Source organism: Harpia harpyja, chromosome 6 (assembly GCF_026419915.1).
Source record: "Harpia harpyja isolate bHarHar1 chromosome 6, bHarHar1 primary haplotype, whole genome shotgun sequence".
NCBI lineage: Eukaryota > Metazoa > Chordata > Aves > Accipitriformes > Accipitridae > Harpia > Harpia harpyja.
Genome location: NC_068945.1, coordinates 17,411,615 through 17,435,529, shown reverse-complemented (window position 1 = coordinate 17,435,529; position 23,915 = coordinate 17,411,615). Strand labels below are relative to the sequence as shown.

Sequence of the window (23,915 nt, the reverse complement as noted above, 5' to 3'; positions counted from 1 at the left end):
AAACCAGCAGTAGCAGCTTTGTGATATGGCTCTGCCAGGTCACAGTCATAGTATTTCACACCCACCATTGAACAGCCCCTCAATAGCCATTTTGCCAGCCTCTAGGACCTCAGTTTCTGATGTAGCAACGAATGGCTCTTTAATCCACTCCCATATCTCTGTCTTCCTGCCCCTCAAGAAAGACTTACTTAAAGTCAACCTATTTTTTTTTCCCAACCGGTGTGGTCGGTTCCAGGACCCACACAGCATCGTTTTCCTGTGCGACCTCCACATCCACTTCCCAGCTGGAGTTATTGATTCAATCCGGAAGCACTGCGTGGAAGGCAAGATGGCCTTCGCACCCATGGTCATGAGGCTGCACTGCGGCATGTCCCCACAGTGGCCTGATGGTAAGAGGGAGTGGAGCCTCTTTGGCTCAGACCTTGGGGAGTGGGGAGAGAATGAGGGTGCCTGTCACCTTTAGATTTGTTCCTCTGGTGCTGTCGAGGTCTGGAGCTTAAGGTACTTCCAGGGCCACTAGGTGAGAGTGCATTAGACATAGGATGGGGTTTAACAGTGTCAGATACCTGAAATCTGGGATCAAAGAGCCAGCAGAGCCCTTTATATGACATTTCTCCCGGTCATCTCCTAGGGCTGTCTATGGATTTGAGGACCTTGGAAAATGCCTCCTTTACTCTTTTCTGCCCATTTCTCTCTTTTCTTAGGGGGCACAGCCTGTCCTGAGGAGAGCTTGTAGCCCAGGGGTGAGGGAAACCAACCCAAGTCAAGGGGAGGAAAGTGGCACATATCATCTGAGCGTAGGATTTCCTTTAGACAGAGGTGGCCATCCTGAGCTGTCCAGGCACAGGGACAACCCTTTGAAGCTGGGACAGTCCAGGTACGTTAGGTACTATGCTGCCAGACAGGAGATGTGAGAGGCTCTACTAACAAGTTCATAGGACAGCCCATGCTGTCTGTCCACAAGCCTTTCTCACTTCCCAAAGCTTTAATACGGTTGGCTCTGCCTTGGTCCTGAGTTGACTCTCTGGTGTTAACATTGTGCTAAAAGTAGCTTAAGTCTCACTTCAGAAGCCCTGCTGGAGTCATCAATGGTTCAAAGTGCCAACATACCTGTGCCTCTTTTGTGCTGTCCTCAGGCTACTGGGAGGTGAATGGGTTTGGTCTCTTGGGCATATACAAGTCTGACCTGGACAAGATCGGAGGCATGAACACAAAAGAGTTTCGGGACCGCTGGGGAGGAGAGGACTGGGAACTCCTGGACAGGTAGGCATCCATTGTCATCACCCATGCGCTCAGGAGGGGAGACCCATTAGATCCCGGAGGACCAATGACCAGGAGAGCAGGGATCTGAGGAGACTGAGGTGACTAATGCCACCATAAGCTTGGTCAGTGAGGGAGAGTCTTTGAGCATGTCCTCACCCCAAACCTAGTAGATAAGTGGACCCAAAATACACTACTACAGCCCCTGGTAAGAGAATAGAGGAGCTGTTTCCTGGTGCCTTCCAGCCACACTGCTGGTTGGCCACGGGCAGATCAGGCACTGGTGATCATGAAGACTTTGTCCTCTTCAAGCAGTGCAGTGCACAGGTGGACCAGTTTGGGTCCTTCAGGCTTCCCATACTACGTATAGCAATTGCCCAGAAGAGCAGCTGTCAGAGAGACATTTAAAGATCACAAGGTACAGTTACAATTTCTGAGAATTTTGTGATGAGGGGTCTCTGCTGTACAAATCCTAGGCCTCTGGGTTTGTAGTTCTAGGTTTTGGGGCCTGTCCTGTCTTTTCTGTCAGATGACTGCAGAAAAGACTACAATCCTGAGGAATCCCATGTTGCCAGCTGTCTTTCCTCCTAGCCTGGCATGTGCAGGCCACCCCTGACTAGTCCTGTTCTAGGGTGCGTAAACACTCAGCAAGTGTCATTAGATGCCTGCTTATGGATATGAGATACCTCTGAGCTATCCTGGACTCTTCAATGTGATTGCAGTCTCTTGACAACAGCACAACTTAAAAGATTTCCTGGGGCTGAGCCCCCCAGTATCTTTGTGATCAAGTTTTCCCTAAGTCCACCCTTCTCCTTTCTGCCAGGATCTTGCAGGCTGGGCTGGAAGTGGAGCGTCTCTCTCTGAGAAACTTTTTCCACTGGTTTCACTCAAAGCGGGGCATGTGGAACCGGCGCCAGCTGAAGACACCATAGCCTTCAACTGCAAAGCTGCTCGGCAGCACCATCCACCGTCTCGTCTCGATGTGCACTTTATCGAGGCACACAGCCGAGCACACAAACTCTTCCTCTGCCTCCAGAGCCCTCCGATGGGACGGCAGAGCCGAGGAAGGGACGGTCAGGCTAGGGGAGCGGGAGCTTCTCTTGTGAGCCGTTGTATCCAAGGTGTGGGATCTGTGTCTTGCTGGGAAGGCATGTGGGGGAGATACCGACAAGTGAAGGACTCGTATTTCCTGCCATGCAGTCTCGCGGATGGTACAGTGGGAGAGGTGCCATATTTCCCATTGAGTCTTGCATGGTGCAAACCAAACAAACACAAATCCCAGCTAAGCCCAGAATGGTTTATTTAGAGTAATGCAGCTTCTGTTTCAATACTTGAATGAAAAAAAGAAAAAAACCAACCCTCTCCATTTCCCCTCCTTCCCCATCTCTCCGGTATCCATGCTTTTGGACAGGGGACCAAAGTAAGTTCTCTGAACTGTATTGTGTCCACATGCCCATGTGCTGACCCAAGGAAATCTGGATGTGGAGGAGCTGATAGGCACTTTAGGCTGCTGGTGCTTAGATGTTTCTCTGTGCTTTTCATCTAGTCATTATGAAAAACCATGCTCATATTCAGCAACTTATGAGCCATGGATGGAGGTGCAAGTACACTTCCCTTATAAGAGCCACATTTGCCTGCAGCTGGGCGAGGTGGCAGGGGTTGATGTTACAACTCCACCTAAATTATTGATCCACTGCCTGAGGATAGTGGAGGGGTTATACAGAGAAGCTAGGAGGGCATCTCAGGAGGAACTCTGCAGCCTTATCTGACAGACATGTGTGTTTGTCCTAACGATATCAGGGAAACCCTAGCAGGGAAGAAGTGGCAATATTTTATTAGTTGAAACATTGTGATTTTGTCAGAAAAAGAGAAGACAGAGTATTCTGCTCTCTAAATCCTGTACATTTATGCAGCATCTAAAGGTTAATTTAATAAGTTATGGCCTCACAGTTATATCTTGTCATAGTCTGACTTTTATGTAAAGAGCAGGCTTCTTGGTTGAAGAACCGTCACAGCTGTTGGTGCTTCATCTCTAGAACAGCCCTGGGAGCTCTGGCCCGGTATGGAGGAGGTGTCCTCAGGCCTTGACATGTGCACTGGATGCAAAGAAAAGTGAGGACAGAAGAGGGTTGAGTGTATAAAAGGCTGGGCAGACCCATGCTGCCATTGATCCAAGACCTGTGAAAAGAGCCCCTGTCCACAGCCGGCCTGATGCTACAGTGAATTCTCATCCTCTAAAGCTCCTGTTAATGTAAGGCAAGATTTTTTACCCCTGTAACCACTTTACAAGATTATAGAAACCCAGAAAACCCAGCACACTCAGTGCTCTACACTGGAGCTTTGGTGTCCCCATACCATGCTGAAAAGGCTGCTGCTGGTCTCAAGCTTCAGGGGAGAGCGTCACATAGGATGAGCTGGGGCTCATGGTGCCCAGCTCTGTGGGGAGTTGTTGAGAAGTGAGTAATGGAGGTATGCAGGATACAAGCAATGCTGACATGGTTCTAGAGTTGTTTGCTTTTTACGCTGATGGAGTGGATGCCAATTCAGAATAGGCATTCATTTATTATTAATTCTGTGGTGCTTGACAAGCCCATCCAGTTCCACTATTGCAGTAGAAAACTGAACATGCAAGTTCTGGCACGTGAGATAGAAATCTTGTCAAATCATCTGCTTGCCTCAGTCCAGGTTTTGTGACTGATGGAGTCAGAAAAAGTCAACTAGATTTCAGAATGTTTTGCTGTGCAGTGTGCAGCTATGGTGAGAAGCAGACAAGAGACTTCTGTGCCTCTGAGTCCACAGAGCCTTTGTCAGAATGCAGACACTGAATATCTTAGAAGGGGCAGCCTTAGCCTTCTGCCCAAGCCAGAGCAGTCTTTTTATTGTATTTTCCCAATGTAGAGACTAAGAAATAAAACACTGCCATTGGGGCGAGAGGGAAGAGGCTGACAACAGTTAGCACTTTTTTTTTTTTTAATGTATTCCAGGAGTTTAGGAGGCCAGAGCCCTTTGATGCAATGTGGCAGTAAGTACTGTTTCTGCCCGGAATGTGCAGCGTCAGTCGTGCTCTCAGTGCATGTTGGAGCCTGTGCGCTTCACTCACACACAGGCACAACCCCGCGAGTGTGCAGGTGAGCTGCTCTCCAGGCTCTGGGACTGCGCCTCCGCAGCCTGTCTGGGCTGGCTCTGTCACGCAATCCCTGTGGAATGGGGAGAGGCTGGTGGGGAGGGTGAGCGCCAGGACACAGCGAGGTATTTAGCAGGACCCAGCTGTTTGGCCCCATCAAGCAGAGGATGGCATGATGCCCATTTTGCAGATGGAGAGGCTGATGGATTCAGTGGCAACCCTTATGTCATGCACAGGGAGGAAGGGTTATTTGTACCATGTGCTTTCACATCTGGCTTAGATGTGGTCTGCAGCACCTGAAGTTAGCAGCTGGTATTCATCTGCAGACACTGGCAAGAATTAGGTGCATCCAGGAGGTAACTCACTTGGCTTACATGATATGAGTAACCCCTCTTCTGCACCAGAGAGGACAGTCAGCAAAGAGTGGACTGGAAAGTAGGGTGCAGCCCTGACTCCAGCACTGCCAGCAGAATTTCAGGATTTCGTCCCCATGCTTTAGCTATGACTGTGCTCCTTCCTTCACGCCTTGTAACCCAGGCCAATGGCAAGCAGAACTGTTTGGCTCATGAGGACTCCTTGGTGGAGACATAAGGAGTTAATGGGTTTCAGTCCAGTTTCCTGATGGCCAGTACCCCCACTGTCAAAGTCGCCATCACAAATGTTCTTCCCTTTCTAGAACAGCGGGGATTCTTAGTTGGTATTTAAGCATTGCGGTAATAAACATGATTAGTACTAATTGGCACTAGTTGGCAGCCTCCACGGAGGAGCTTGGAGAGAGCCCATGGGGACAAAAGCTATCTTCCAGCCCACATGCTCAGAGACGGCTGCAGGTTGTAGGGAGAGAAGGGGCTACATGCTCCCTGGCTTGCTGGCCAGCAGCAAATTTTGCAGGAGCGGTGCCGGGCATTGCTCTGAGGCTGCTGCCCCTCTTCTAAAACAACCTGCAGTTTTTCTCCCCAGAGTCATGAAAAGGGTGACAGCAGGGAGCATGGCAGGAGCAGGTAGTCCGACAGCCATGCAGTGAAAGGACGTGGCCATCCAGGGCAGTGGCCAGGCCATCATGGTCCCTGATCAGCAGGTGGTTTGCCCCGTCACTAGTGTTGCACGGCGTGCACTGCCACTGCAAGGAGGGCTTGTCTCTGGGTCTGGCACAGCTCCTGGAGAGCAAGAGGGAACCTGGCTTCACCACAGCCGGGAAGCTGACCGCCCCCGACAGTCGATCTCATTTCTGTTACCAGGATCTTTTTAGAAAGTTGTGCCTGAGTTTGCCGTGAAGTTTGCCCCAAGTTTCTGGCCTTCATGTGCATCCTGGCTGTGTCCTGCCTTGGCGGCAGGAGGAAATCAGTTGCATCAGGCAGGCAGGCAGGAGGGAGCTGCTCAGGTAGCTCTCTGGCTGGGGACAGCTGGGGAGATGATGGGCCATGCTGCAGAAGAGACCTTCCATGGGGCAGGATGTGGGGGACCCTGGGTCTCCAAGCGTGGGGTGCACGGCAAGGAGGCTCTGCCCACAAATGCTGACTCCATCTTCAGGACTGTGAATTGTGGGGCTGAGGCTTGTTTTGCAGGTCGGCGAAGGGAACAAAGAAGGGCTGGCTTTTATTCTGAGAGAAATGTATTATGTGAAAACTATAATGTGGCTTGTTTTGTCATTGTCTTTAATGTTTGCCCAGTATGAACATCTTGCCTCTTCTCATTGCCTACAAATGTCTGAAGTTGATTGTTTTTTAGATCCTGATGCCTTGTGTTAAAAATCTTAATTGTACCTTTGAATTATCTGCCTTAAAGTGGCTCTGTGCCTTCAAGACGACTCCTGGGCCACCTCTCTGTTAGAGCTGGGGGATGTACTGATTCTTCCTCACATTTTATAAATACATTGTCTTCCTACAAGAGCTCAGTTCTGTCCGTGTGTTACTCACACCCACATCGCCATGCAGCAGGGATTAGAAACCAGGTGTTGCTCCTCTGGCTTCATATAACCAACCGAAGGTGTAGGCAATACCAGAGAGACAGGTTACTCTCTGCCCAAGCCAGTGAGAGCTCTGCAGCAAGAGGCAGGTGGGAGATGCAGCGAGCAAGGTTAGCCAGGAGTGAGACCTGTTTCAGTCCCCTCTAGGTCTGTAGAAAATGGGATGGCAACAAAACAGTTTTTCTCCTGTCTTCCTGGGTTTATCATGTGAAACAAGGTAGAAACATTGGACAAATACATGTCCCAGCAAAGCACAAGTGTGATGTGATCACAGAGAGAGAATGCAGAGAACTAAGTGGTCCCTCTCGCAAGCAGGGGATGATTCCTGGAGCCAAGAGCAGGTGAGAACTTAGACCTGAGCTTGGTACTTGGCACAGCCTACACAAATGGGCTGTCAGCTCCTTCAGGGCAACTGCTTATTTAGATTCAAATTTGGCCCCTTTTCGCTTCAACTGTCCCTCCTTTGAGTATAAAAAGCTTGGCAGGAATGGGAGTCAGACATGGACAGGGAAAAAGGCAGCCAAGGTTGCTAATGAGTCTGATTCCATTATAATGAGAAATTATTATTAAAGGTGACGGGGTGAAAACCATTCCAGCACGCTGCTGGTCTTCTGCTCACCTGGGCTGGGTGACGGGAAGCCCTCTCTGCTCGGGCAGGCCTCACGCACCTCCGTACCTGACCTGGCAGCTCTCTGAGACGATGAGGTTGAAGTTAAGATCTGGTAATGAAATTCCCCTCACTGCTTCATTCCCAGCCGAACCTTTTCTTTTTTTTTCTCTCTCTTTACATTCAGTCATCAATGCTAATTGCTTTGCCTCCTGCTCTGTGAAGCAATGAGTCACAGGATTTGGGATCTGCACACAGGATGCATAATTTTCTACCTTTTCATGAACCCAGCCGGCCAGTAGTGGCTGAAAGCCCTTAGCTGGTGGTTTTGCATTGGCTAGAACTAGTTTTGCTGCCTCTACAGTGAAGCCTTTTTCTAGAGGAGAGCAGGGTAACAGAGGCTTCCCAGAAACATTCACCCCTGTTTGCTGTTGGTCTCAGCAGAGACCAAGGACCAAGATAAGCAGCAAACTCCGTGTCACTCCAGACCTGCCATCCCCCAGACAACGTGGAGGATGAGTCTTTACCTGCTTCACCAGACAGATCCCAGACTGTGCTCAGCTTTGCTGATTTCAATTCTGGTAAATACATAACTGGCATTTTCCACCCTACTCTTTCTATGCAACTTCCCTTCAGCTGCAAAAAAGCCACTGTCATTTGCAGGTACTAGCTGATGCTGGCCCGTAGCCTTACCCACCAGCCTTTGTGGGCAAGATCATTCACACCCTCTCCAGAAAAAAGCACCACCTGTGACTTAAACAGAAATTTAGTTCCATAAAGTCAAATATAGCGTACAAATGAAATCTGCCTGTATCTGTTTTTTTCAGGTGTCAGACACTCCCAGTAGCTCCTGAAGACCAATATGTGGACATTTTTGTGACATTTCTTTCTTAGTGGTGGCAAGAGTATGCAAAACGAAAAATCCATATTGAACTCTGATTCTGCCATACAATGAAAAAATCATTTAATAATCAGAAAAGCATGTCATTATTTAAATAGGCTTACACCAGGCTATTAAAATACCAATTTTTTTAGCATGTCTACAGAGTTACAAAATTTAGGATCAAAAATTTTTACTCTTTCAAAAAAACCTCTGAAAAATTATTAGTTCAAAGCCTTTTTTTGAAGGAAACAAATTGCTCTAGTACAAGAGAATTTGCAGCATTGTCAATATAAAAATGATATATTTAAAAACAATTATGTTAGTCATAAGACCTTAAATTATAATGGTGATTTTTTTTATAAAGTGATATACTATGCACCTGTCATTTCTCATTGTGGCAATAAGCCTAGAGTGTCTCCTTACGTATAATGTTTCTTCATTCTCTGCTAAATATTGTCAGACTATTCTGACATCATTCCTCATAGGTTCCTGGTGATAACATCAGACCATAATATCTATTTTCTGTCAGTGTTAATTTTCCAACGCTGAAAATATCTGATTGTTTTCTTAACTGCGTCGCATTTAATTTTAAACAACTAGGAAAACGTTTGAACTGGTTTTAGCTACATTGACATGCACACACTTTTCTATCCTCCCATGAGAAGTTCTTTTTTTTTTAGTTTGAGAAATCCATACCAACATTTGGGAGGTAAACTAGTAGATAGCATTGCTTTAAGTATAGCAACTTATGCTTGAGACAAAAAAGCTGGACTCTTCTTGTTTATTTAGCCTACAAAGTAAATCATTCAGTCTTCTCTACAAAATGAGCCAATATTGAATATGTGAAGCAGGCAACTAAAATAAGAGATGAGATTTACAGAACTGTGCTTTGAAATTGTCTACCTCCTGCTGTTCCTGCAGCTTTCTCTAGCAAAGTTTGCTCTAGCTTTGAAAGGCAATGTTTTCACCCCTTCAGAACTGCAAAAGCATTATGGTAAGGGGCCAGCATACCATGACACACACACAGTTTTGAAATTTTAACCCAGTTCTCTGGATTCATCGATGGGCTCCTGCTGAGGTCAGTGAAAACATAGAGGAGGAGAGCTTTCCCCACCGTCCGCGCTGCTGGGGTCCTGCAGGGAAGACAAGAAACACCAGTAAGGTCGCAGCAGGCTACTCTGCGCTGCACAGGCAGAAAGGAGCAGTCACGGCATACTGGGTCACTCGGCACCACAGCCACCACCGGCGCACACCCCCCTGCGGGTGTGGGATGCCGCTCTTCAGTGCTCTCACCCTTCTGGATCCCAAGCCAGCAGTGTTTTTATAGAGGCTTTTGGCCTTCGCATCCTCCCTCATCATATCATGCATCTATCAAGCTTTCTTGCTGGTTGTTGCCCCAGTATATTGCATTTAAACTATGTTTACATGTTGCAGGTCATGTAAGCAAGAGATGTGAACTTTGCTTCTTGACCTAAAGCACTTTTGACCTAAGAACATGTCATTCCCTCATTGACCTGACGTGGGAACATAAGCATTTGGTTGGACTCTTATTCACAAGACTCTCTCTTGAAAATGAGAGTTAGATTCTTAAAACAGCCCCTGCCAAACCGCTCTGGCTGTTGAGAAGAGCTGTTTAACCCCTGCCTCATCAGCACCTTCTTTTTCTTCTGCTCAGATAATGCTGCCATCTTTGGATACCTCCCAGAACGCACCTAGTTTTCTTTCCCAAATTTAGCTCCCATCCACAACTGCTATCTGTATCTAGCGTGAGGTCTGCAGCCTTCTGAAAACCACTTGCTGCTGATAAATCCCAGCAGCTGGGATGTTCGGTGTTCTTGCTTTAAAGACCAAGCAAAGAGAAATCCTCCTTCTCCAAGGGAATTTGTTCAATGGCCCCAGATGCTCATGGGACAACAACCTGCCTCTGGAAAGGCTTTGTTAATTTGTGCAGCTTTGCCTTCTCCTTCTCCACCCTGCAATGGTATTTTCTGAGACTGAGAGCCCTTCCAGGGGCTGGCAGTGATGGGAACTCACCCCTTTCTTACCTGACTCCATTGCCCCATGACTTAATAAGGTCGAAAATTCCTGGTAGGGTAGAGGCCAGTCTTCTGCACCCCAAAGGCTGTGATGAAGATGTTGAGGATGACTGTGATAAAGATGAGAGCTGTGGCAGCGTTGTTGAGTACATTCAGGCGGGGTTGCTTTGCAACATCATTCAGATTCAAACGAGCTGTGCGATACAATGCAAAAAGAAAGGGAGATTGGTAGCTTGACTCCAAGTCCCCCAGCCCCTGCAAGCCTTCCATGCCTGGTGAATGTTCACAGAGCATCTGGGCACTGTGGCCACAGAGCTGGGGGAATAGTCCCAGGAACTTACAGGGGCCACCGCTTGCCCTACGACGACATAGGAGGATGGAGCAGAGGAAAAACATCTTTTTTCTTTATGTCATGTCTTTGTTTTGCTATGGAGGTGCCATGGCCCTCCAATGGGCCAACCCTAAATAGCCAAATTACTGCTGCATGCTAGCCAGGCATGTGCCATGTGACTCCCCCCACTGCATGGCTACGGGACATGGCAAGGGAAGGCTGGGTGACATGCAGAACAAGGTCAGCAATGTTGTGCTCAGGTTGGGAGGCCAGTTCCTCCTTGACACCCAGATCTCACATGTGCTGACACAGATACCAACCCCCTTCTCGTACCCAGACCAAGAGGTATCTGGGTACCTGAATGGTGTCAGCCCTAGCCGATGGGCATTGATCAGTTCAGACACGGGAACGCCCCGGTTACTGGGGCTGTCTGGCCAATAAGCCATGCGAACAGCAGCCTTGTGGCTCCCTGCCCTCAGTTGTGGTCCCCTGTCCCCCTTCTCCTCACAGCTGGCTCCAGCCACTGCACTTGCCACTGGGAAAGGCTGTGCCATGTGGGACAGGGGAAGGAAGATGTCACAGGATTTCCTGTAGCCTCTGATCCAGTGTCCCACATAAAAAACCACATAGGATATACAGGAAAAGGCAGCGTTCTGCAGACTTTTCGTACTGGGCATGTGTTGGAGGCTGAAATATAGCAACCCCTGTATAAGATGGAGCGCTGGGCAAGCCTGTCAAATGCTGGTGTTAAGGTACTGTCTACACTAGAACTGTGGGATTGGTTAAATGTGAGGTTAGTATAGGGAATACGTCTGCCTAAGTTGTTCTATTAGGCCCCAGATTGAGTTAGGTGAAGGATACAGCTAAAATGTAGTATCTGCAGGAGCTGCATGAAGGGGCATGTTACAGGATGGGCAGCAAGAGGCCCTAAACCCAGCTCTCCCTACAACAGGGATTCAGCACTGGGGAAGTGAAGGAAGAGTAATGCTCAGAGCTGTTGTGCAAGAGAGAAAACCAACCCACTCACCACTTTGAAAAGCAATAACACAGACCTCTCCACCACCTGCGTCAAGCTGTCTCCAACCCTCCTGCAGCCCTGGTTGGATCCAGGGGTAATGATTTGGGGGCAGAGGCTTCTCCCTTCCACCCCCATGCCAGCCAAACCATGGGGTGCCCTGCCCCTGCAGCACCCTATGAGGGTGCATGTGCCTCAGTGGCCACCTTACCGGTGATGATGAGGAGAATCCCGATCATCACCTGGAAGAAGAGGGAGACGCTGATGAGCACGATGAGGGTGGCGTAGTACTGGAAGGAAGCCCCCTGCTCCAGCACCGCTTTGAGCTGGGTGACGTTTGCCATGAACAGTGCCACATCCAGCATGCTCTCCGCCACGCTCTTCTTCGTCGCATAGTGGTTGATGTTCATTGGCCCGTTAATCCGGAGCTGAGGATTCACACCCTGGGGAAACAGGAGAAACCGCGTGAACTGGTACAATTGCTAAGCCGACAGACCCGTCTGTATCGAACGGGCTGCTATCTCCCCACAGGGTTTATCTAGAAAGCCTGGGAAAGAGTCAAAGTTGTGTGTTTTAAATGTGTTGAGAGCACACGGTTTCCCATCACAGTCACCTCGTGATATTAATAAGCACAAGATACTTGCGGTGATCAAAAGCTCAGCGAGGTTAGAAAAATACTGGGTATTTTTGTGGAAAACAAGCTTGTCCAGAGTTACAATAATGTAGATTACCCACAGCCAGGGATTTTGCAAGGAATATTAAATTCTCTTTCTTCAGGGCACAGACAAGCCTCAAACTTACAGGGGATTAGAGAGAGATCTTCTTTTTGGGTCGGGTGTTCAAAAGACTGTCAGCAGCTGGGCTTTATGTCTCCTCTGAACACTTTGCTGGCTACTGTGCTAGACAAGATGCTAGAGCAGATAGGACAATCCATGTATTTGCTTCTGAAACCAGCAGCACTATTTCTTCAAAACATCAGGTACTGAAACACACCAAGACAAGGGGTGGGATCTATCACACCAAACTTTAACTAATCATTCAGGCACATTTTTTTGTCAGTGGAAAGAAACAGGTATTTACAAGGGGTAAATCACCTGCTTGCCCTTAACCTAATTACAAGCTGTGGGTCATTTGGCTGCTTTTAGCCATCCACCTTTTCTCTATCTTGTTAAGTGAGTTCCCCTGTTAGCTGTCTTGACCCAAATGATGAAAAAAAAAAAAAAAAAAGATAGAAAAGGGGACAATAATTTTCAATTCACCCAGAGTGTCGTCAGCTGGTAATAAACCACCAGCAGAGGCAACAAATACAAAAGATTTGGATATATCTGCAGCAAGCTATGATCTTTCTTAAAAAGAAAGAAAAACAACACTTCCATGTAGCAGACAGGTTTCAGTTCTGCATAATCAGCCTCCTGTCAACTGTAGTGAAGGCAGTCAGGTGCATACTGGAAGTAGGACTGTGCCTACATCAAATGGTGAGTCCTATTTTGGTCCTTTTGTACCAGATAAAGTAAAAAATGTAGTCTTTCCTCCGTGCTCTTGGCATGGCACTAGAGAAGGGTTATGGCTAGTGCTTCATGCTGCTGTTTCTGGTTTCTTTGTGCATCCATAGGCAAGAGTGGCTTTCTCTATGCCAGGGTGGGAGTGTGAGCAAAGCCAGTGATCCTTGGAGAGTGCTGCATGTGGTTGTGTGTCTGATACTGAAATTGGGGCTGAATTTTGGAAGGGGGTTGAGGCCTGTGCTAGTGATCCCCTCATGTGAGAAAGATGGATAGCAAAAAGCAGGCAGGAAGGACTGTGTCCAGTCTGAACTATTGGTGAACTGTGATCCTTAAGAAGGGGCTGGCTTGGGGTAGGAAAGTGCTTTGGGGGATTTTTTTTTTTTTTTAATAGCTTAAAGCATGTAATTCTTGTGGTTTTTAACAGTAAAGTTGCTGTGGTTAAGCAGCTCCTTTGCAAAGCCTGTATTTCTTGCTGTGGAAGGTAGAAGTTAAAAGATACTGGAAGGAGATAAAAGTAGAAGTCTAGAGAGCCAGTAAGGACTCTAAGGCAGTGTGTAGTGGTCCAAGTCCAAGACTTCTTAAACATTACCGTGTGGGGCAGAATAGGGGTGTCTCAGGGAAAGGAGGCCCACAAAAGACCTGATCCAGGGAAGACATCCTAAAAACCTGTATTTAGGTACTACTGCCTCTCAGCTGGCTTAGAAGCATGTGATCCTGTTGCAACAGTGGTACCCATACCAAGTGGTGCAAGGTTTGAAATTTGACTCCTTTCATGTGTTTCCTTCCTTATTCCTCCTGAAGAGTCAGCCCTCCTCCCTGCGGTGTCACAAGGCTGGGCATTGATAGTTTATCTCCGCGTAATGATGAGTTAAGGGTGCGAGAACAAGGGCGCTGTACAAAAAAGACAGGGCTTTTGTTAAATGAGTGACTGGTACGAGGAGGCTGAGACATCTGTCCCTAGTTGCTTATGTGGAGACAAATAAAGCAAGTCAGGAGTTCTTGTTGAATGAAAACACGTCCTCCTTTTGAGCTGCCCCTATGCTCCTTTACCTGGAGTGTGAAATGGGGCAGAGTTGCAATGTACTGTATCCTAGATGATCAAGCAATGAAATTAGACAGCTTTCACACAGGCTCTTCTCGTGTGGATGAATGCGATGGCATGGTCCCCTGTTTGGGACATGATACCACAGGCAGGGATGGCCACGCTCTCTGATGTGGAGTCACTGGATTTGGGAAACCCTTACACTGAGTAATGAAAAACTGTGATTTCTGTTTCAAAGTTCTGTCAGCCCAAGTTTAGTAGATCCACAAAGGTGGCCAAAAGGTTGCTGGATAATGAAAGCTGGACACCAAGCTTTCATTTAGACAGCTAAACAATCAACCAGTTTGCAGGAGTCCTTATGATGCCAGCTAAAATTAGAGAAATCCAGTTCCTCTGGATTGGGCCCTTACAGAGTATTCTGTTTAGTCCAGCAGCTACGAATGCAAGCCTGAAGTCTCAAATAACAAGAGGCTTAAACAAACCAGGAGTCTTCAGAGACCTGGGATTTTGATTAATGCAGGAGGATGGCTTTGCTTGGGATGCTTGGTGCTATAGCTGTCACCAGCTAACCACTGCATCTGTGGAGTATGAACGCGTGGCTGTGACTCCTTTTTTTGAGCTGCTACAATGCATGTACAGCTTTTCAAAGTGGGACCATTTCTGCTTTTGCTTTGTCTTAAAGTTCAGTCCTGTAAACTGCTGGGGCTCAGGAGCTGATTCACAAGCAGCTCGGGTTTCCCTGCAGCAGGACTGCCAGACAAGCTGGGGGGGGGTTGCATTATGTGGGATTACTAGGGAGATTAAATGATTCCCTTTTGGCAAACAGAGCCTGAAGTCAAGTCACAGGACATACCTGAAGGCTCATCAAAGTGACTTATGTCATCACTCTAGAGCTAGTGTCTTTCTAGTCACTTTGAGAGTGTTCCCCTTCTGAGAGTGGGGACTGCTGCCTTTTCTTCTCCGTATTGTGTCAAAGAGAGGAAACCTGGATCTGGTAGTCAGGCATCAAGTTCATCTTGCAAGCATTGTTGCAGAGCCAGCATGTCTGCTGGAAAACAGCACCTACAAGTATGCAGCACTTTCCCAAGGTGGGGATGTATCATTATTGCTCGCTTCTAAAGAGTAGAGAAATTAGGACTTGAAAAAGTACAGCCCAGTCACATAACAGCGCTGGCTGAACTGGTGCTGGAGCTCGGCTCCTGTGTCCCATTTCCGGATGTTTTGGCTTTCCATGTGAGACAGCCTCTTTCCCTGCAAAGAGTCTGCTGGCTTCAGTCTGACCTCAGGCAAATCCCCTCTCTGCTTCCTTCTGTGTAAACGTGGCACAGGGATACAGATCACTACAGGGGCTGAGTGAGGCACCCATCTATCTTTTATAAGTCGGAGGCTTTATTCTTACTCAAAGCACACACACAAATATTTAACTCTCACTTCTATTGTTATTTTTAATTTTTGTAGGAATTCTTATAGAAAGAAGGATGAATATCACCACAAGCATGGGATTTATTTTTTTTTTTATTTTTTTTTTTTTTAAACTTGATCTATGGTTTTGCTGTAGGGAGCTGGCAGGTCCCAGGGCCTGTGAAACCTGGCTGTGGCACCAGAGGGCATGCTGAGCTCCACAGCTCACTGAAGCTACCTGAAAAATTTCCACTGAAATTAGTTTTCAAAAGAAATTCTTTGCTTTTTATTACCCATTTATTTTTACAAGAAATAGCTACTTTCTTCTGAAAACTTTTGGAGGAGTTTCATCTAAATATTTGTTTCCAAAGCTTGCAGATTTTGGGCTGAGGGGAAGCACAGAGCTTTCTTAAAGCTACTTGGACACTTTCTACCTACAGTTTCTCTTGTATTTTTCAGGGCAGAGAAATAAAAATTACAGAGCAGATCTAGTTGCAAATCTGTGTGCTTTGTGGGTTTTGTGACTCTATCCCCAGGGGAGAACAGCCTGAAAGAGACAGTGGGACAGCATGAGGCTCACAAGTATGAGAATGATAATCCTCTTCATGGGAGTGCTCTGGCAGAGGGGGATGTCTGAGGAGAAACTGTATTATTGGCCATTATTTCCAAAGGAAATGCTGGAGGATGCCAAAGAAAACAGAGATATGAATGCAGGCCGTGCACTCGGAGGGGTAGGTGCAGAGACTCTTTCCATGGGGATCCCGGCCGATAAACAGCCAGCCGCATACAGGCGAGCACACACACAACATCAGGCACCAGGGAAAATCCGAGGTATTTCCACAATATTTGCCAGTTGGCAGCTTTAGAAGTACTTTGTAAACATCAGTTGATGAAGGTTAAAGCACACAGAGACTCATCATCTTGCAAGGTACAAGAGAAGCGTGGTTCCATTTCTATGGGCAGAAAGTGGAGAGATTACAGGTCCTGCTCTCAATCAATACCTCTACTTTTAAGTGCACAGTTATTAGCTACTCTACTTTTCCAGGGGAGCTCACTCCCTGCAGCTCCTGACCCCTTCACTTGGGATGAAGGGAGCCAATTTTAGTATTTTTGGCCTACATGCCATGCCTAGGCACAGGCAGCATCAGTGGCAGCACCGGGAAGAGCAGCGATGACCAGACATCTGCCCACCCGGTGGGTCAGACTTCCCTCACAGAGCTGCACGTGTCAGCTTGCAGGCGAGGAAGCAGGTTTGTGCACAGCCGCATGTGTGCAAGAGAAGGGACACACAGGGAACACTGGTCAATACCAACTGTGTTGCGAACTCCGCAAGGCAAAGGCTGTTTTTCTCCAATTTGACACAACAGCAAGCATTTTGGCTGTGTTCCACGAACAAAAGTAATAGTAAACCTCATCGTGGATGCTGCAGGCAAAAGGAAAACTGAGTGTCCAGGGCCAGTCCCCCTCCTTAGCCTCTGTGGAGGCTGTCAGCTAGTCCAGTTGTGCTTAGGGTTTTTTCCTTTTAATATAGCCATCTGTTCTGCTCACTAGGGGTCCTGTTCAGAGCCAAATGGTTGTGTTGCCTTCAATTCATATTGGATGAATTCCAGAAAATAAATCGTGGATGCTTTCCTGGTATCTCAGGCTCTTCCCGTGTATGGGACTGGTCCTGATGAAGATCTTTTTCTGAGGTGTTCCTACACTTCTGTGACAGGTCACTGCTCAGTGTAACAGAGGGCTCACTGACACTAACTGTTTGGATGAGAGCGCTCCAACCAAAAAGTAACTTCCAGGAGCTGAGAGCCAGTGCCTCTTCAGAAGTGGAAGCCAACGCAAATGGCAGGCACAGATCCTGTGTGCTTGTTGAGCACCGTTCATGTTCTCTAGTATCGTGAAACTCCCACTCTTCATTTGCTTTATCTGCCTCCTGTGTCTCCTCTCACACCTGCAGGCAAACCTGGTGAGCTCTCCTGGGCAGAGATGTCACCATGGTGCAGCACTTAGGATCTTCATCCTTGAGCTAAGCGGTGCCAAAGTAGGACACTATCACTCAAGGGATGAAAGTGCAGTTGGGTGAAACTGCCAGCAGAGCATCCCCAATTTACCGAGCTGAAAGGCTGACCTCGTATTCTCACTACAACTTCCCAAAATGAGGCCATGCAAGAGCAGGAAACTAACAGCAAACCCGAACACCGTGTAGAGCTGAAGGGTTGGAAGTGGGTAGGGAAGCCAGGCAGTCCCCTGGCTGTGGCTGGCAGGGGGAGCAGGGAGAGGAGGGGGGGTGAGTCACGAGGAGCAGAGCCCCACGAGAGCCAGGGCACCTCTCCTCGCCCTTGCCCTCTGGCTGACACAGCAGTCGGTTCTGCTTCCCGGCTGGCTGAGACACTCGTAGCCTGGAGAGACCCACTTGTCGCATCAAACGTGCATGCCCTGCGCTCCATTTCTCCCTTTCCATGCTTCTTCTCATCTCTTATTCATCCTGCAGATGCTCTCTGCCTTGACTGCATCTTCTGTTCAGCTCCTCCTCTCTCCTTTCATCCTCTTCTTCTATTCTCTCCTTCTCCATTCTTTTCTGGGCCTGTGCCTTGTCTTTCTTTCATACTTTTTCCTGCTATTGAGCTCTTCTTGTTCATGCACCCCCTTCCTTGTGTTGCTGTCTCCTTTTTCTCCCCCACTCTTTTTCCCCTTTGGCACTCTGCACTGCTGTATAGCGAGTTTCTTGAATGCGTTCACTCCCAGACACCACTCACGGCTTCCTATGCTACAGGGCAACATAAATTATGTATCACTCGAATAACTGTCTTACCAAATCTATATTAAACTCCCTTGTTAAGTGTATTTATGATACTGAATTGAAGGGATCCAGGAATTGACCGGCAGGCTGCAGGGCTGAGCTGGAATGGGAGATAATTTTACTTTTCCAGGTAGCTGAGATGAGGACAAGCCAGGAAGGGCAGTGACACTGGTGGAGGAGCCTCCATCCATAGCTCAGAAGCTCCACAGCCCATAGGGGCTCAAGAACTGCTTGGCACCAGCAATTACAATGTGCTGATGCATGATCTCTGATTGTTGAACAGAAGCAATTGGGTGTGTATGTGTGATGGGGGGACAGCTCTTTGAATGTATGGAATTGGGAGTGCACTCAAAAAGATTAGTGGGAACAATTATTTCCAAAGCCAGGATATAGAAGCTGGAGCCTATTCAAGTCACTAGTGTTTAGCACCCAGAGCAGTTTTATCCCAGTGTTTTGGGGAGAGAAAAAAAAAAAAAGCAAGGGAAGACTAAAAACAGCTTTACAAGGAAAAATTAAAAGTAGGTTAGCAGAGAAAATGAGTTTATAAAAAATGGAAGAGCAGCTGGGAGGCAGAACAGTAACTACTGCATTGTGCTTACAAAGCTAAACATGTTAAGATGAATAAATCCCCAAGCTGGATGGCTTATGGCCCAAAATATTAAGAAAAGCTGGGCCTGATCGCAGGCTGCTGCCAGATCCAAAGAGCAAATGTGTTCATATAAATCATTTTAATACAAAACATTCCTAAAGCAAGGTCCTAAATTTGAACTTCTTCCAAGACTAAGGGTGTTTGCATCCAGTGCTGAGGGGTCTGGTTGATCTCTAAAACTGAGACAACATAGTAACAGCTGTACCGGATCAGACCAAAGGTCTAGCTCCCCTCTGACTGTGGTTTGTAGCAGATGTGTAGGGTAAAAAAAAAAAAAAAAAAAAAAAAAAAAAATCTTAGAATGGGACAAGCATATAGCAGTGGTGCCTTATGCTCTGTTCACCCAGTGACCTCCAACTCTGTATACAGAACCATCCCAGCCCTGCTCTGATATTGCTTTTCATGTGAGGAAGCCCAAAGTGAATTTGTCATTTGCTGTGTGGCTTAGGGCATCCTACTTGCTCTCCCTGGATCTTAGTTTCCCCAACTGTAAAATAATAAGACTGCTCATACAGGTGACGTGTAGAGAGATGGCTAAGGTCTACTGCAGAAGTGCAATATGTGCCTGTGCTTTGTATATAATACAGATGGACTGAATTCATCATGCAGGTAAGTCACTGAAGCTGATGAAATTAGGCAGGCGACTTTCTTATTCCCAGGGGACTTTACATCTTGCAGTATTTCCCAGGAAAACCTCAATCTAAGGCACTGGAGTTCAGGTTCATCTGCAGATTTTGACATGTATGTGTCCCTGGTCACCCTCTGAATGCTCAGGGCTCTCCACAGAAAGGAAGCTGTTAGAGTCCAGGTGGAAAGAGGGGAGAACGTGACTGAGGGTTTCAACAGGCAGAGCTGATGAAATCGCATCCATAAACAGTGATACTCAGGGGGTTTTGTCCCTCTATTATTTAGAAGGTCTTTCATCCACAAAGCATTTTTTCCAGTTTCATGTGTACTAACACTCACAATGTCTTTGTCCTGCCGGTCAGTGTCTGTCTCCTATTGCAGTGCTCACCAGCATCTCCAAACAGACGCTGATGATTGAGTCTTACCTGGGTGCATAGTATTCTCTTTCTTCAAAAACTGCCAGGCTTAGCTTCCTCCTCTACCAGGAAATTGAGCCAATCTCTGGATCTAAAAAGGCTGAATCTGCTGATTTTGTTCAGAACTGGCACACTCTGAGTTGTGTCAGTTTGCAGCTGAGCATCTGGCCTCATGCCATCAGGAGAGGTTAAAAAAAGAAAAAAAAAAAAAGGTGCTGTTGCTGATCTAAATTTTCATAAGCCCTTAATCCCAATTATTTGTGTGTTTGTTTTTGTTGTTTGGTTTTTTTTTCTCAAAGCTGGCCAAACTCATTATTGAATATAGAAACTAGTGAGGTAGGATCTGGGGTTGCAAGGGCAGATACTTGTAGTCAGCAATGGACTTCAGGGTAGGGAAGTCTGCAGAGCAGCATCTCAGGTCTGTGCTAGGCTGCTTGGGAATGTCACACTTAGAAACAACATCAGCTGTCACTGGAAAGATTTTAAACACATTAGGAGTGTTCTAACAAATGGCTACTGCATTTTAAGATGAGAAAATGCAAAGTGATGCATGGCTATGGCTGTTCAGATTCAATTAGTGTTAACGCCCTTCCATTAAGCTCTGGCTTGCGGGGCTGCCTCTTGCTTGGGAGCCTGCTGTGCCAAGGAAGGCTGCTCCAACCTCACCAGGGCTGGGGCGATGGGTAACCTGGAGAGGACGTGAGGTGCTGTGCTTGAAAGGAGCATGGCTGTGTTCTCAGCAGCATGCGTGGGAGAACTTCTGAGCACCACTGAGCACATCCATGGCATCTCTGTGTGCCTGGCTGAATAATTGTCATGTTTGTTTGTTCTGGGTTTAGTATTGCTTTGTGTGGGGTGAATACATTAGCATTTCTGCTTGTGGTTTGGTTATTGTCTGACTGAGGCTATTGCTCCTGTTCTTGGATTGATTATGGCAAGTCATTTAGCTGCATTTTAGAGGGTTTTGCTGCTGCTGTGGCTAAAATGGACAAGAATGGGACTGTATGGGTAAAGGCACTTCCAGGAGTTGGAGAGGTCTGAGCTTGGCTCTAAGCTGTTGTGTAATTTCTGTCTTGGATTCTTTGTAAAAATGGGGATTAAACTATTTTAATTCTCATGTTAAGAGCTTTCCAGCCCAAGAAAATGCCTTTTTTGTTTTTTGTTTTTGTTTTGTTTTTTTAAATGTGTACAGTAACTAGTACAATGGTGCTCTGGTCTCAGTTACAGCCGCTTATCCTAACTCTGTTAGAGATAAAAAGGTAGGAGGTTCCTCAAAATTTAACTGTATTTTTAATAGGATTGATTGTTAGCTTGTGCAGAGCATTTACACTTGTAACTACTACCCATGTTCTAATAAGTGAATCAGCTGAAGAGCCAAAAGGCATCATTGCAGATCAGTGAAGGATGGCAGAGTACAGAATGAGACTGGTGTCCTGCCCTTGAGTCTCTTGCTTTCACTACAAAACTTCGCTTACCTGACAGCAGTTATGGATGGCTACCAACAATTAGAAGAACTCTCTTTTTTCAGGACAAGATATGAGCATAGCTAATTTCTACAGTACCCAGTACAGGGCTTTTCTGTCTCCTACGCTTGCTACATCAACCCTTCAAACTGTATATTCAAGTTTCTTAATTGAATATGGTTTCACTGGCTTGAATTTCATTTCTCCTTTGAGTGGCAAAGCATTGAGCAGTTTAGGCATGCATTGCTTCAAAAAGGGTCAGTACGAGGCAAGACTGAATCGAGTAGATACTTAAAACAAATTCTCACTAGAGAAGGCAGCTGGTTTTGACCTGTATCCTATGGGCTGTTGGAGATGTCTGCTTCTTAGGCATCCTCAAAAGGCAACTAAGAAAAGTGAGCTCATATATGCAAGACAGCTCTTGAACATATAAGTTATATCTCTGAAATGGTCTGCCAATCTGGTGGGAAACATTTACAAGTTCAGAGTTTTAAAGCAGTGGGAAACACTCAGTGAAATGCTTTGGGTAGGCCTAGAGGTATTCCCTTCTAAGCAGCTAAGGTTAAGCTTTTGGCCCTCTGAAGCTTGTAAGCAGGTGAACTGTTGAATACAGTGGCTCTTTGCTCCTCATTTTCTGGAAAAAATTGTCACTGTAGTTCAAGTCAGGAAGGATATACCTCAACTGCAGAAGCAGGGGATATGTCCCACAAGGAGGGGATGCTATTATTTCCTGATACCCAGGCACCCAGCAACCTCATCACATCAAGGGTGCCCTGTTACAACAGGCACAAATAAACTTGCTTAGGAGCACACAGGCAGCCTGCAACAGAAGTAACCCAGAATTTGATCTAGTTTTCTGACAGATGCAGCATTACCTCCCTTCCTTCAGACTGCAGCTTGCTGAGTCCTTGCCCACTGTCGGAACCAAATAATCCCACCCTTTTGCTCTTCCTCTCCAATATTCCTCTTTCATTGGCACATCGAGTGTTTTTTGTTTAGGGGGACATAGACATTGTTTTGGGGAGGATAGTGCAAAGGAAATGCTCACTCAGGCTTCTCTGCAGTCTTGCTGCAGTTAGCTGAAGTTATATGAATCTGAACCAACAGGAAAATCCAGATGGGGTCAGGGTGAGTTTTGTGCCAGAACCTGTTTTTTTGGCCATATGCGACAGAAACGTGAAGCAGCCAGAACATTGAGGTGGAATTGCCTCACATCAAAAGGCAAAAAAAAAAAAAGCCTCTAGTCTGTAAAACTGGAGTTATGAGAACAGTCTGTTAAGCTAAAAAAAGGGTAATTCTTTAATTGGAGAAATCATTGGGTGACACACAATAACTTTTAAAACAAAGTGTCTTTGCATGGTGAGTCTATTCCTTCAGTCTTGGTTTCCCTCCCAGCAATTTCCATGGACTACCTGGTGTGTATAAACCTGCTGCTCTCCTTGAAGTCCCCAGGAGAGCCTTCCCCCTGATGCTTGCCAAGTTACCCTCTTTCACCTGCGTAGCCCTGTGGCATGTGTTCTGGGTGCTCTTCCCCCTCTTCTAGAGCCTTCTGATGGCCCAGGCAACAACAGCTGGCACAGGGCAAATCTGCAGCCGTCCTCCCACACCATCCCCAAGTAGGGAAGTGTGTCCCAGCCATGCCCTTTTTACTGGAGTATGCAACTTACAGTCCCTCTACAGTAAATTGGAAGCAATCAAGCTAAGCGGTTATGCCATCTGCTGCAATTAATGTTTGTGGAACTTTGTTCTGGAAGAAAGTAGCCCTGTGCAAGACCCAGCTCCCCTAGCCAAGCTTCCATACCAGCCCACGTGGTGAGTCCCCTTGCAGAAAGGCAGCAGCACCACTGGGCTCTGTGGGATGTTCTCATCTCCCATGCAAGTCCCCGGAGGCAGGTGCTTCAGCAGACTGACTCTGACAGTGGGAGAGAGTGAAGGAGTGGGGGGCAGAAAAAAGATTGCAAGAGAGCAATTTTTTTTCCTTTTTTTTTTCCTCCTGGTGCAGATTTTTCCAAACCACGCAGACCCAATGTGATCTCAAACAATGTCACACAGAGGGTCCAAGCTCTGTAATTAAGTCCCTGCAGAGGCTCAGCTCTTGTAGGGAACCTGGCATTCCTGGGCAAGGTGTTCTTACTCAAGAGCACTGAGGCCCAGGGACACAGCTGACTGGGTCACCAAGGGAGCCCTTCCTATGTTCAGAACAAAGGAAAGATCCAACACAACATCCTTACAAAACCCTGGGTACAGGAGGAAAATCTGAAAACAGCATATCTAGTGTTGTGTTGCTTTATATGGGTTTAATAACTTGAGGCATCTGAGTTGGGAAACTTTGACTTTATTGTTCCTATTAATAATTTAATTGAGAGCTGGGCCAAGGCCCTGCCTTAGGATGTACAGTAAAGCTCAGGGAGGAGGTTTAAGGTGGTTATAGAGCAGAAGGTTTTCCTTGGTAATCAGAAATATTAAGTTTGGCCTTCTCTTGTCTTCTTGGAGGAATTTCAAGGGTGGGGTCATCCTGTTGTTTGGGTTTATAGCTTGCTATGTTGACAGAAGGATTCATAGGATGGGGTTGATTTTCCTTTTTCTTTCCATCCTTCAGTGCAGCTTGATGGTGCTCTAACAGCTAGCCATACTAAATTCAGGGCAGTGATATAGTGGGCTATAAAAAAGGCCATTGGTATATCAGTATGTTAAACATAAATTGTCAATTACTGTTGGGCAGCGATCAAAAGTGAAACAGCTGGTGGCCAGTAATATCTTCTCTTTCTGAAAAATGGTACTGGGACTTCCCTGTCCAAC

At 46.8% G+C, this 23,915-nt stretch overlaps 2 protein-coding genes across 3 annotated transcripts in view; one reads left to right on the top strand and one right to left on the bottom strand.

Moving 5' to 3' along the window:
- The window catches only part of B4GALNT3 (beta-1,4-N-acetyl-galactosaminyltransferase 3), a 70,868-nt gene extending 64,595 nt beyond the window's left edge, over nt 1–6,273 (top strand). Inside the window, exons 18-20 of the mRNA XM_052790086.1 lie at nt 236–389; nt 1,137–1,263; nt 2,084–6,273. Coding sequence (XP_052646046.1) covers nt 236–389; nt 1,137–1,263; nt 2,084–2,192 — 390 coding nt within the window. The 3' untranslated portion in view covers nt 2,193–6,273. The remainder of the gene's footprint in view (nt 1–235; nt 390–1,136; nt 1,264–2,083) is intronic.
- A 2,334-nt stretch (nt 6,274–8,607) lies between these two features.
- Nucleotides 8,608–23,915, bottom strand: part of NINJ2 (ninjurin 2) — a 49,001-nt gene continuing 33,693 nt past the window's right edge. For both annotated transcript variants that reach the window (XM_052790087.1, XM_052790088.1), the window contains exons 2-4: nt 11,434–11,665; nt 9,886–10,070; nt 8,608–8,973 (exon numbers count right to left, since the gene is read on the bottom strand). In XM_052790087.1, coding sequence (XP_052646047.1) covers nt 9,907–10,070; nt 11,434–11,665 — 396 coding nt within the window. In that variant the 3' untranslated portion in view covers nt 8,608–8,973; nt 9,886–9,906. The remainder of the gene's footprint in view (nt 8,974–9,885; nt 10,071–11,433; nt 11,666–23,915) is intronic.